Genomic DNA, 14,548 nt, shown 5'->3' with positions numbered 1-14,548 from the left:
GCCACCGCACCCCCCTACTGGCTGCAGTTGGGTAAATTATTTTAAGGAAATACATGCAGGGACTTCCATTGTCCAAAGTAAAACACTAAATGTAATCTAATAACAGTGTCACTGGACACCACCGACATTTTGCACCTCGGACCAGTTTTACGTGAAACATTAACCGTTGCCTAGAGCCTCGGAAGCCGGTGAACAGACTGGGAAACTCTGTCGGCCGAGATCAGCGTTGACGCCTTTGAGAAGTTGCATCAAGACCATGTGAACTTTATCCCCAGGCAACGATTTAAGTTAAAGTGCCTTCCCGACACCATTAAATGTTACAAAACGGGGAGAGAACGTGGCTGGTGGCCCGCAGGCACCGGTAGACCTCTCTATACCCTCCTCCGCCTGCCTCCCTGGTCAGCTGTTCAGCCTCGGTTCCTGCCGCGACCCCTAACAGCACGCAGAAAGTACAGCAAAAGAGAAACGTGCGCCTGAAGAAGAGGAGCCATAAAGTCGATGAAGATGTTCAGGGAGTTAAAGACGGGGTGAAATCACATGCTTCCTTCCAGAGAGTCATTCCTGCGAAAACTTGGGCCACACACACACACACACACACACACACACACACACACACACACACACACACTCTACCCTGGCAGAGAGGGCCTGGTCGCCCCCTGCTGGTGCACTTCTCTCCAGCCAGCGAGAGGTTAACCTTCAGAGGGGTCGGGACGCCGACATGGGAACTTTGCGTCACTGCCCGCGAACTTGACATTCCACCTAGACAAAAACCCGGTCGCACATGGGCAAAGCCTGCCGTCGGGACGCTGAAAACGGTCGGCTACTGACCCGCAGACTGGCCGGACGGCCCTGTGTTCGCAGGGATTTCACTGTAGAGAGAGACGCTGCGGAGAAACAGTTGTTTGGCACACTTACAGCGGACTTTGTGCTGGCAGAGGTCCCGCATGCTCCTCACAGGCTCAATCCAAGAACAACTTCCCCCTCCTCCAGTAGTGCCCCCCCCCCCCCCTCGCCCCTTTCACCCATTGCTGAGACAGGCACTTCCTGTTGATCTTTAACCCCCAAGCCTCCACCCCCCTCCTGCTCTCCCCAGGGGTAGGCGGGCAGTGTGGACTGTGGGCGGAGGAGTGCAAGTCACACATCCAATCACAGACTTTAAGAGGCAGGGTTGTAAACTGTGAGAGAGTGAGCAGCCAATCACAGACACTCAGTGGGAGGGCTCTAGCCTGGGAGAGAGAGTAAAGCAGCCAATCACAGACATTCTGTAGGAGAACTGTAGTCTGCTAGAGACAGCGAGGCAGCCAATCACAGACACTCAGTGGGAGGGCTCTTGCCTGGGAGAGCGAGTGAGGCAGCCAATCATGGACACTAAAAAAAGCACGCTCTCCGCCACTGGCCCCTCCCCCTGTGGTGACAGACGTGGTGTTGGGTTTCAGGCTTGACTGAAAATTATATAAACCTCCCCACCCAGTGAGGTCAGGAAGTGACAAAAGCAAGCAGCTGTCCGTGAAAAGCGGCACCACTCCCTATATTTCTCTTCGTGCTCAAAGAATAGGTATCACCCCGCTAAAAGTTCAGGCCAACATTCAGAAGAGAAGGGGGGGGGGGGGGGGCCTTTAAGCCTGTTATATATTATGTTAAATATGTTCAACTAGGGTTCTTTTTACTTCGCATTCCAGTTTTTCATGGTACACATAAAACAGCAGTTTTAACGGTTTCGCTGAGCGCCAGATATTTTGGTACCGCCATACAGAGTCCTTACCGCGCTTCAGAAACCCACCCTTTCCCTCCGGCTCACAAAGCAAGGTCCATCTGCCTGACCGCAGTTCGGAGGTTGCGGACAGCGGCGGAACACATCCCACCCACAAAACGCACTTGGCAGAACACATAATATGTTAGAACTTCATCTGCCTTCCTGCTAAACCATGGGAAAAGAAGTGGGCGGACCTCCCAGGAGCATCGGCCCTCTGCTGACTTAGGCCGACGAGCTACTGCAGAAATTTCTCGTTGGCTATGTGCGTTTTCGGAATGCAATGTAGCAAAAACACAAATTACAGCAAAGGTTAATGCTATGGTTAAAGCAACTGGAGTCTGCGGAGGGTCCAGTCTGAGGAAATAAGATCAAACAATCATTTTCTAAACTAACATATGGTGTGAAGTGTACACCGAGTTGCTTTAAAGTGTGTGAACCCTACAGGGAAGCTCATTATTCTCATATAAAATATTGAAATTAACTTAAAAAAAATCTATATCTTAAATCCTACAATAAACATAAACGGAATAAATGATTATGATTTACACACCTGGTTCAACTTACTTACTTGGTTTAAGCAATGCGTTCACTTATTTTTGCACCTGCACTACTTCCATTTTTCTACTACGCACATCATTTCCTCTAAAGCAAAATAAGGAATTAGTCATTACACGCATTTTACGTTACATGAGGAAACCCTGCACCTCGTTAAATAACCATTCTGTGGTAAAACTAAGGGACACGAGGGCTTCACATACTTTCAAGTGGCATCGTAGTAAAGTTGACCGGAAACTGATGTACGTTGCTCCTGTTAATACTGCTCACAAAATTAGTGAGTTGTAGAGATTACATTTTTCTCCCCCAGTAATTTTCAATTTAACTAATGTTTTATAATAAAAACATTCAAATCTACTTTCATTCATAATGAATTTATCGGCAGGGGGGTGCGGTGGCACAGTGGGTTGGACCGGGTCCTGCTCTCTGGTGGGTCTGGGGTTCGAGTCCCACTTGGGGTGCCTTGCGGCGGACTGGCGTCCCGTCCTGGGTGTGTCCCCTCCCCCTCTGGTCTTACGCCCTGAGTTGCCGGGTAGGCTCCGGCTCCCCGCGACCCCATATGGGGCAAGCGGTTCAGAAGATGTGTGTGTGTATGAATTTATCAGCTGGTGGCATAGTGATTAAAGCTGCTGCCTTTAGACCCAAAGGTTGCAGGTTCAAATCCCAAGTACACTGCAGCCAGAGGTAGAACTCAAACCCGTGACCTTTTGGTCCGAAGGCAGCAGCACTAACCGCTATGCTACCAGCTGTCCCACTGCAGCCATACGAAGACATCTTCTAGCAGACACTCATGGACTCTTTGAACGCTTAATTGGACGGTCCAAACGGGGACATGATCACTGAGATAACAGAGGAAATTAGTAAATAAGGACTGATAGAGGCTGAGAAATTTCTACAGCACAAGCCAAACTATAACCGAGAAGACCTCGTGGTGGTATCGGGATGCGCAAAGTCAATTTGGTCCTCGTAAAGAGAAAGACGTCTCATACGCACAAGGAGAGGTGTTAAATGAGACTCCTAACGAAGTCGAGTTCTCATAACTCGAACTTGTCTCTCTCGGAGTACGACTGCACTTATCATTAGGCAATCAGGTAGAAAAGACATATATATCTTACCTCCGTCTCGCAGTAGATGGAAAAAGGATTTTCTTCCTCGGCTTCATTTCTACCATTCATCCACGGACAGCTGAATGACTCGGGTTGCCCGGTGGAAGTCCCTGGACTCAGCGCCGACTCCAGTTGTGGAAGGAGGTCATCTCCGAGGAGATCGTGTGGCTCCAGCTCTTCAAACCCGCTGCCGTGCGTGCCCACTTGCTGCAGCAGACTCTCGTCTAGCCCCTGGTAGCCGTTGCTGCTGAGTGCGGGCGGTGGACACGGCCCTGACTCACCTGGATGGTCAGAGAGGAGCTGAGAAACAGCGGCACTGTAAGAGTCAAGGCTCTCGGGGAAGAGCCCGGCGCCGCTGTAGCCTTCCGGGACCGGCCTTGAGTGCTGCGTGGCCCGAAGGGGGCAGCCCTCCGCCAGGTGAATGGGACCCTGCTGTTGGTGTTGGCCCTTACAAGCCTGGACAGGGTCACTTGGGGTCACTGACACAGCTCCGGAGACTGAGTAGAAGGACAGGTGGTCAGCCGGGGTTGAACCAGGGTACGACGACTGCCCTATTTGGTGACTCAGGGTTGTTACTTCCTGCTGAGGAAGCCCATCCGAAAGCAAAGCGCTGGGGGTGTCCAGAAAGGGCGGCTGTGCATTGGGGCCACCCACGTGGCAGAAAGGGCTGTGTCTCCGAGTCGGCTCGTGACGGGCGGTCTGGAGCGGCTTCTGACTGGGATCATCCGGATAGAACGCAAAGTCCGACTGTGGCAGAACCTGGTGATCCAAGTGCCGCTGGGGCTGCTGAAGGTGGTGGTGCTGTTCTATTGGTGGGCGGTGGCCTTGATGCTGTGGAGCTACCTGATGAAGAGGGTCACCACTCAGATCCTGGTTTCCCCACATGGGACTGCTGTCAGGGAACAGCGTGTCGGATTCCTCCGCTTGCTGGACAGCACAAAGTTGGAACTGGGAATGCTGGACCAAAGCGTCCTCACCTGAGAATGACTGATCTGCAGTGTCTCCACCCTTGGCAGCATCATAGCATCCTAGCTGCCCCTCAAGGCACAGGTTCTGCTGAGAGAAGAAGGGGGCTGGGGGGCCCGAGGGCTTTGCTGAACCCATGGGCTCTGCTTGCAAAGGCTCAAAGTCACTGTTGAGGCTGAGCTCGTCCACCAGGGACACGGACCCCACGCTGAAGCTCTCCTCTGTGAGCCCCTCCAACCCCCCATCAAACAAGCCATGTTCATCAAACAGGTCCAGGATTGGGTCTGTCATGGTCCACACTCCTGTAGCCTGACAGTGGACTTTCACACAAAAGAGCTGCTCACACCAGGTGCTGGACTTGCGGAAGGTTCGAAGGCTACAGAACCGTCGCTGGTCGATCCAGACATACTGCCTTTGCAGCTTGGTGACACATCCCACAGACGTCCTGCACGGGGGGGGGGGACAACAAACCATTAACAGAACTTCATGAGATATAAGGCCCAATTAGCTACGGACAGATGCAATATTTAAAAAGAAGAAGAAAAATTAAAACTGGACACTTATGACACACTACACCCGTCCCTCACCTAATGGGGTTCGTTCGTTCGAAATCGCCCCGTTAGCGGAAGTGTGAGGGGATCAAATTATCCTTATTTCTGAATGAATGGATAATCAAAGGAATACGCAATTGATTCCTGGGTAAAAAAGTCACTTAAACTGTATTATTTATTTATTTGTTTTGTTTCAAGGTGTTTTAAACGCAACAAAGACAAACCCAACATTTTTTTTTTTTATTATCTGAAACAAAACAGTTTCAATATATGAAAGAAATTTCTATCCTGTCTGTTAATATTGTGTTTTAATTCTTTCAGTCACTATTAAAAATCGCAATCAGTGCAAGGTCAAGGAGGTCCAGAGTGTTCCCGGCGTAATACAGGGTCACTCCTGGATGGAGAAGTTCTGATTATTTGGCTCATGGACATTTAAATAAAGAAATAAGCTTCCCAAGATCACTGCCTCTGTCTTTTACTCAGATAATCTACATTTGATCGTTTACACTTCTGTATGGGTGTTCCTGTTATTAAAGTTGTTTGTTTGGCTGCGGCATGTAGGCCTGCAGTTGTGGCAGCGCAAAGGGAGTAGAGAGGAGGGTCAATATCTTCATTACTCTTTATTTAAACCTGCATGAGTAGCGCTGGGTGGTGCGAGAGGACATGGGTTCGATGCCCGCTCAGTCTATGTGGAGGTTGTATGTTCTCCCTGGGTTTCCTCTGGGTGCTCTGGTTTCCTCCCACACTCCAAAAATATGCTGTTCAGGTTCCCCCATAGTGTGTGAGTGACAGAGAGACTGTGTTCCACTGATGTATGGATGAGTGACCCAATGTAAGTAGTGTATCTAGCAGTGTAAGTCACCATGGTAAATAAGGTGTGTGGACTGATAACACTACATAGAGTTCACTGGAAGTCGCTTTGGAGAAAAGTGTCAAATAAATAAATGTAAACCTTCCCCAACAGAAGGAGGGTTCAAGACCCTCAGAAGACTAGTTTTACACCCCCAAGGAATTCATTTTAAAATTACCTGTATTGGTCAAACTAAAATCTCCTTGTAGAACCCTGACATCAAAAAACTATGAATGTCTGTGTATATTTGTGTGTGTGTGCAAATTAATGTTTTCATCAAATTATTCCAGTTTTAATTTACAAAAACCCACTGTTTTGTATGCTTCTGATCATTTCATCATTTCAAATGCCTTGATGCTGAGGATGAAGTCCTAGGACCTCCTGGAGGTGTCCATTCTCCTGCTCATGTCGCACTCATTACTTAACAGTCCATGTGGCCATGCCGAGCCAGGTTCCTCTATATGACCGTACCGTGAGCGTGTTCACTTCCTGTACTCAAAGGCACAAGTTATATTTCAATATATAAAATTTTGCATAAAGAACACAAAGGATCCAGACTGAAATCCCACCTTCTGTTGTAGTACCCTTGATCAAAGTAATAACCCTGAACTGATATTGTAAAAATTACCCTGCTGTATAAACAAGTAAACACACACACACACACACACACACACAGTCTGAACCGCTTGTCCCATTTGGGGTCGCAGGGAACCGGAGCCTAACCCAGCAACACAGGGCGTAGGGCAGGGGATGGGCACAAGGCACCCCAAGCGGGACTTGAACCCCAGACCAACCGGAGAGCAGGACCCGGTCCGACCCATTGCGCCACCGCACCCCCCCTTATAAATGAGTAAATTACTGTAAATAGCTTAAAATTGTGGGTAGCTTTGGAGAAAAGTGTCCGATAAATAAATTAAATGAATGCGGTGTTGTGCACACGGGCAGCTCCAACGCCATGGAAGAGTCTCCCATAATTTCTTGAATTAGGGATCCTTTAGTAAAGTTCTGTTACTTTTCAAAGTTACTGATCTGAATAAAATGTATATTTTTATTCAATTTGTATGAAACCAGTGAATATCGGTCAACACGGAAGAGGCATGCGCACACACACGCACACACACACACGACTCAGTTCCAAACCACGTATGGCTTTATGTTCTTAATCCGTTTAATAGGGGTCAGGAGTATAAGGTCATTTATTTATTTCTCTCAACGTGTCATACGTCTGTTTTCCAACAGCACGTCTTCTGATGCCCAAAGACCCGAACCGCGTGCCCCTAATATGCACGTTTTCAAGCTCATGGGTATTAAAGCTCACTTTAAACAGATAAGAACATAGTATTAGAGGCAATAATGGTTCAGCTATGGAAACGAAACGAATAAAGAGCTTAAGACGTGGTGTTCAGCAAGACCCATACGAAGTCAAACCTTGAAGGATTTCTGCTGAAGTTTACTGGGGATTAGGGCAGCTCTGAAACACACCGGAGCGGGGGGGTAACAGTGCACAGTGGTGCTCACATCAGGGCAGGTTTTGTAATGTTATCAATATTATAATGAGGTGGCACAGTGGCACAGCGGGTAGCGCTGCTGTGTCCCAGTCCCTGGGTGGTGTGAGAGGACGTGGGTTTGATTTCCCCGCAAAGTCTGTGTGGAGTTTGCATGTTCTCCCCGTGTCTGTGTGGGTTTCCTTGGGGTGCTCTGGTTTCCTCCCACACTCCAAAGACATGCTGTTCCACTGATATATGGATGAGTGACCCATTGCAAGTAGTGTGTCTAGCAGTGTAAGTCACCGTGGTGAATAAGGTGTTTGGGCTGAAAACACTACAGAGAGTTCATTGGAAGCTGCTTTGGCGAAAAGTGTCCGCTAGATAAAAAAAATTGTAAACTACATTAAAAAGTACCATGTTGGCCCATGGTTTCATTATATGGAAGTGCTCATATTCCCAGTTAAAATATTCACGATAAAAGGAATCAGGGCATTAAAATAATCAGTATGCGCGGACAAAAAGTAAAAACTTTGTTTACGATGAAGTACCCAGCTTATTCATTTTTGGATTCGAAGATGCTGCTACCCAGAACAACTTACTATTTATACAGCTCAGTGTTTTACTGGAGCGAATGAGGTTAAGAACATTGCTCAAGGGTACAGCAGCAGGGCCCAGAAGAGCACCATCGGACGAGTCCACTTCCCTAATCGCCACACGGATTTTCCTCGGTGTGTGTGTACATGTGTGTGTGTGTATATATATACACACACACACACACACACACATTTTCAGAACCGCTTGTCCCATACGGGGTCGCGGGGAACCGGAGCCTACCCGGCAACACAGGGCGTAAGGCCGGAGGGGGAGGGGACACACCCAGGACGGGACGCCAGTCCATCGCAAGGCACCCCAAGCGGGACTCGAACCCCAGACCCACTGGAGAGCAGGACTGTGGTCCAACCCACTGCACCACCGCGTCCCCCTGTGTGTGTGTGTGTGTGTGTGTGTGTGTGTGTGTGTGTGTGTGTGTGTGTGTATATATATATATATATATATAATATATATATATATATATATATATATATATATATATAGGGGGTACGGTGGCGCAGTGGGTTGGACCACAGTCCTGCTCTCCGGTGGGTCTGGGGTTCGAGTCCCGCTTGGGGTGCCTTGTGGCGGACTGGCGTCCCGTCCTGGGTGTGTCCCCTTCCCCCTCAGGCCTTACGCCCTGTGTTGCCGGGTAGGCTCCGGTTCCCCGTGACCCCGTATGGGACAAGCGGTTCTGAAAATGTGAAAATGAAATATATATATATATATATATGTATATAAGGAAATTAAGACTTTTAATACTCAATTTTAAAAATCAGACAGCATGCTATAAATCTCCATTTTCACATTTTTCCCCAAACATTTTAAATCATACTTATAATTCCAGCTCCAACAATTTTCTACTCAAACATCTGCTACTTTCTGCCAGAAATATGTAATTTTGGAATTAATGCGCATGAGTGACAGATTTAAATGCATGCAGTAATTTTTCTATTATTAATTCATTTGGCTCACGCTTTTCTCCAAAGCACCTTACAGCATTGTATTACTTACACTAATTTACCCACTTAGGGAAGAGGATACATTTCAGTGTTCAGGATAAGGTCCTTGCTCGAGAGTATGGCATCAGGAGGCGTTTCAAGCTGGTTTTTGGAGTGCAATGCAGCAGCTATAACCACTATGCCACCTGCTGCCATTTTCTAGCACTGCACTTCTGAGAACAGAATGTATCATTTAGGGATAAAGTGATGAATTATGTAAGACGTATGTTGGACCCAGTTCATAACAAAAACAAAACTTCGGTGCGTTTCACATCTCCTGGGCTGTGCGACTGGATGCGGGTTTGAATCTGGCTCAGTCTGAGTGGAGTTTGCATGTTTCCTATAGGCTTACACTGGTTTCCTTCAGCGGCTCTGGTTGCCTCCCACAGTATATCCATCCACCAACGGCTGCTTATCCCGAGTGGGGTCGCGTTGAGCCGGAGCCTAACCCGGCAACGCAGGGCGCACGGCCGAGGGGACACATCGAGTGCGGGACGCCAGTCCATCACAAGGCACCCTAAGGAGGGCTCGAACCTCAAACCCACCACACGGCAGGCACCGGCTGAACATGCCACGCCGTGCCGCGCCGCCGCACCCCCGGTATAAAAATACGTGACTCCAAATTGCTCTTCGTGTGCGTGAGTATCTGTTTTACACTGATCTGCTGTACAGACGTGTGAATGACTGCAGGGAGTTTACTGCGTTTCGTGTGCCGAACACTGTAAATGACCTCGGGTAAAGGTGTCACCTGAATAGTAGTCAATATTCTCTGCACACACAGTGTTTGGAGAACATCTGCTAGATGAATAAATGTAAACGTAACCAGCTAAACTAGGGATTATTTAAAATATCCAAATGTATTGCAAATAATAGTGCAATACAGCCATCGCCAGTAACCACATGTCCTGGTCAGGGTCGCGGGGGTCTGAAGCCTATCCCGGAATGACTGGGTGCAAGGCTGAGGGGTCCACACCCTGGATGGGCTGCCAGTCCATTGCAGTGCTGCCCTTGACCTGTTCTTTTATTACATACATTCATTTAGCTCTTGCTTTTCTCCAAGGTGACTTACAGTGTTAAGCTACTTGTAATCACTTACCCATTTATATACCGGGGTAAATTTTAGGTTAAGTAAATTGCTCAACGGTACTACAACTGGAGGTGGGATTTAAACCTTCGGGACCAAAGGCAACAGCTCTAGATTATGAGCTTCCCCCAATTGGATTATTATTTACCATATTTTGCTGCTTTGGTATTCTCAGAGGGTGTTAAACATGGGTCAAAGAACAGAAATTAAGGCTTTCATAATTTAGTTTTTTTTTTTTGTCACTTGAGTCCATTTCATTGTTCTAGCCGTATTAGTTACGCAGTCAACGAAAATTTTTGAATTGTTGGAAAATGATTCTACACATGATGAAAGTTACTAAAACAGGGGACAGCAGGTGGCGAAGTGGTTAGAACCACTGCATCTGAACTCCGAGGTCTTCGGTGCCATTCTCACCCTCTGCTGTGTTATCCTCAACCATAGGGCGGCACAGCGGGAAGTGCTGCTGTCTCACAGCACCTGGGTGGTGTGAGAGGATGTGGGTTTGATCGCCGCTCAGTCTGTGTGGAGTTTGCATGTTCTCCCCGTGTCTGTGTGCTCTGGTTTCCTCCCACAGTCCAAAGACATGCTGTTCAGGTTCACCCATAGTGTGTGATTGACAGAGAGAGAGAGTGTGTGTTCCACTGCTGTATGGATGAGTGACCCATTGTAAGTAGTGTATCTAGCAGTGTAAGTCTTCGGGTGCTCTGGTTTCCTCCCACACTGCAAAGACATGCTGTTCAGGTTCCCCCATAGTGTGAGTGACAGAGAGAGAGAGAGTGTGTGTGTGTCTGTGTGTGGATGAGTGACCCATTGTAAGCAGTGTATCTAACAGTATAAGTCACCTTGGAGAATAAGGTGTGTGGGCTGATAACACTACATAAGAGTTCACTGGAAGTGACTTTGGAGAAAAGCATCTACTAAATAAATAAATGTAATCAAGGTACTTACCTTGAACTAATACAGTAAAAATTACAATGTGTAAATGGGTTCTTTCCAGAACACAGTACGGATTACCTTATCATGGGGTCACCGGCATCCTCATACCTTCACAAAGCAGCAGCACCGACCCACTCTCCTGGATCCTCTGACTTTAGATGCTCATCCAGAACATTACCGGCAGCCACTTACTGTATTCGGTGTTATTAAAACATGTGCTCCAACTCCAACAGCACATAATTTTCCACACATGACTTTCAAAAAACATGCATGTGGGAGTGGGAGAAGAACACGCACTCACACTCGTGTGCACAAGCACAGTGAAATTCTTACATTTTTTAATTTGTGCTTTAACTGACCCTGGGCGGCTCTGCTTGTCTGCCCTGGCCTGATGAGGGCGCCGCCTGCACTGCGGCCATATCTGCTTCTTACACACATTATTGAGCCCCCCGTGCTCAACATGTGTGTCACTCAGCCTTATCTGCTGTAAACTTGCTGTGTGGAAAGAGGGAGGGCCTTCTGAGCCACAGCTGCAGGGGTTCCTCCCGTTTGACATGGCGCTCTTCTTCAGGACCCCCTCGGTCCCCTCATAGAGTCACCGTCCCCATCGCGATTATGACCAGCGACTGATCTCATAACCCTTTTCTGGTGCTGCAATATGGTAAAAACAGGGTGGTGAAGCTCTGAGAGTCAGGTGTTGAATATGATCTAAAGTACACAGAGGAATTTAAACCCTCAGGAATGGTTTCGCTGCCAGCGTCTCTAAGATTCAGTGCAGTGAGGGGTCCTCAGAGGCGTGTGCACATGTGTTCACAGCACGGCTGCTCTCTACATCGAGGAGTGGGGGGGACACTGGGGATGGGAGCAGGGGAGATTGGGAGAGGAGTCGGGGGGACACTGGGAGACGAGTGGGAGACACTAGGGAAGGGAGCAGGGGACACTGGGAGAGGAGTGGGGGACACTGGGAAGGGCACAGGGGACACTGGGAGACAAGTGGGGGGACACTGAGAGACCAGTGGGAGACACTGGGGAAGGGAGCAGGGGACACTGGAAGAGGAGTGGGAAGACACTGACTGGGAAGGGCACAGGGGACACTGGGAGAGGAGTGGGAGACATTGGGGAAGGGAGCAGGGGACACTGGGAGACAAGTGGGGGGACACTGAGAGACCAGTGGGAGACACTGGGGAAGGGAGCAGGGATCGGGAGAGGAGTGGAGGATGAACAGAGAGGAGTGGAGGGATGAGCAGAGGACACTGGGAAAGGGGGGGAACTTGAACAAAAGCAGGGACACCGGGAGACTGGGGGGGTATGACAGAGGGTACGGAGGAGCACATGCACATCATCATGCAGGCACGACGTCCCTGTCTCGGCGGCTCTGAGGGAATCCCTCCCGGGTCCCGCACTTACTAGCCACTCTGCCGCCGCCGGTCCCTCTCTCTGCGTCGTCTCTTCACCACCTGGGAAGCCGCGGAGCCGGGAGCGCCGCATCGCGTATCGCGCCGCCGAGCAGGGAGCGCCCAGTCGGGGGGGAGGGAAGTCCGCTGCTCCGCTCGGCGCTGGGATTCCCTGAGCCGCGCCACGCCGCGCCGCGTCGCGTCGCGTCGCGTCCAGCTGACAGCTACAGCGTCCACGTTCGCACCGCCGCGGAACCGAGCATCACCGCTTGCATCACTGCTTACATCACTACTTACCGCGGGGACGCGGCGTCACGCGGGCACGAAGCGTCACTGTCGCTGTCACCGCGTGGGAAACGAGCACGACGTCGGCTCGCCGACTTGCCGTAGTACCGCCGCTCGCGGCCTGAGCGCTTCGCCGCCCGTGACGTCACAACACCGTATTTACATACGAGCCGTGACGCTCGTCCTCCGATTGGACGGAAAGCGGTGGGGGGTGGCGGAAGGGGGGGGGACTCGTCTGCTTCGGCTGTGGACACGTGTGGCACGGAGCTCGCGCTGGCCGGAGGAGCCTTCCGGTCGCGGCTGAGGCCCGAGGCGACCGGCGGGGACTGTCCGGACACGGCGCGTCTCAGCCCCGGCTGCTCGGAGGGGAGGAGCCCAAGATGGCCGCGCCGACTCGGACCAATCGGCTGAATTCTTGCTGGTTTCGGCGTGACTGTGGTCCGTACAGTACACACCATACAGCCGCAACGCGAGCGCGCTGAATCTGGAGTCTCTGAGGCAGATCATGGAGACAGCAGGTCACGATCGTTCAAGATGAACGAGTTTTGAAGTGCTGCAAGTGGAGCCACGTGACCTGAGAAAGATGCTCATAGCGCTTCTCTCCTCTCTGAGCGGATTCACTCCAGTGGATTAACACCAGATAGCAAATAGGGCGATTAGTTACACAACTTTTTTTTCCCCTTATTAAACCAAAAATCGAGACTACTTCAGCTGTTATACAGACAGACCTGGGAGAAGAGAGATCACTCACCTCCCTCGACCCATGAGTGAACTACGATGGTTATGGCTGATAGATAACAGACTACTAAAGCAGTTGTATAGTGATACAGTTGAGGATTATGACCAAGAAACATCTGAAATCATGTCCCTTGTGTTGTGGTCATTTTTTCACCTTGGACACAAGAGGAGTGGGGGGCATCTGCCTCCTGCTCATGAGCACAGCAGAAACCAGCTGAAAACACTCAAGATGTGCTCTTGACTTGTTTCTAATTCTCATTTAAATGTCCTATAGTTTTCTTTGTACTGTATATTGTGGCGCGCAGCACTGTGGGTTTGGATGGGGCGAAGAGAGACGCAGAAGCAGCGTTCATAACGAACGATTTATTCGAACACCAGCACAAGGGAAAATGATGCTCTCGGTCCGAGGACCCCTTCTCCTCCAAGACCTACGCTAAGTTACAGCCAGCCTTCCTGGCCTAGCTTAGCACCCCTAAGCTCTCTTCTGAACACACTGGAAGACACGGTCACCCTACTAGTTTCCCCTTAAGTGCTCCCAGTGGTTACACACACATTTAACATTATTTCCCATAATGCAACTATTTACATTTAAACACACACTCCCTCCTAAAACAGTAACGCGGGGTCGTTACATAGCCCCCCGCCAAAAAGAATAGCAGCGTCCCCGCTGCTGCCTGCCCCACAAGTGTCCCAACATCCAGCGCTGTTCTCACGCGCATCCAGTCGGGAGTACAGGACGCTCACCGCTGGTAGTTGGGGCGGGAAACTTGCAAGAGACCCCCCATGGCGGCGCGCTCGGGGGTCGGGGTGGCCATCCTCGTCCCATGTCCGCCGGGCCTCGGTCCCTGCACGACTCCCTCACTCGCACGTGGCGCGTCCCAAACATGGCGGCGCCCACGTGGCTTTCGCTGACCGGCTTCCGTGGGACCTTCGCGATGGCTCCCCGCAGCCGCTTCGCGTTGTCCCCGCTCCATTGTTGGAGGCGAACATCTTTCTCGCGCCTCCCGTCGTCTCGCCGCGCGCCTCGCCGCTCAGCCGTCTTCCGGCAAAGGACCCGGCGAACCCCCTCTGCTTGCCGCTCTCGCCTCCGCCGATTCGTCGCACACTGAACCTGCCGCGACGTTCGTAAAACTGGCCGCTTCTTGCTGCGCAGCCCTCCTCTTTTTGCGGCGTTTGTTTCGCCGCGCCGCTCTACAACGCTTGCCGGGGCTTTAGGCAGGCTGGGCGCTTTCTCCCCGAAAGTGGCGA

General features: G+C 50.3%; 1 protein-coding gene across 8 annotated transcripts in view; it reads right to left on the bottom strand.

Annotated features, from left to right (window-relative positions):
* The window catches only part of chd9 (chromodomain helicase DNA binding protein 9), a 71,911-nt gene extending 59,220 nt beyond the window's left edge, over positions 1–12,691 (bottom strand). For 6 of the 8 annotated variants that reach the window (XM_029252500.1, XM_029252502.1, XM_029252503.1 and 3 more), the window contains exons 1-2: positions 12,291–12,691; positions 3,427–4,828 (exon numbers count right to left, since the gene is read on the bottom strand). In XM_029252500.1, the coding sequence (XP_029108333.1) occupies positions 3,427–4,674 (1,248 nt within the window). In that variant the 5' untranslated portion in view covers positions 4,675–4,828; positions 12,291–12,691. Of the gene's footprint in view, positions 1–918; positions 998–3,426; positions 4,829–12,290 lie in introns of those variants that run through there. The other 2 variants (XM_029252507.1, XM_018749705.2) reach the window with 2 other exon arrangements.
* Between the last annotated feature and the right edge of the window lie 1,857 nt (positions 12,692–14,548).

The sequence above is a fragment of the Scleropages formosus genome, chromosome 5 (genome assembly GCF_900964775.1).
Source record: "Scleropages formosus chromosome 5, fSclFor1.1, whole genome shotgun sequence".
Classification (NCBI taxonomy): Eukaryota; Metazoa; Chordata; class Actinopteri; order Osteoglossiformes; family Osteoglossidae; genus Scleropages; species Scleropages formosus.
Note: the sequence above shows the minus strand (reverse complement) of the source record. Positions and strands in the feature narration are given on the sequence as shown.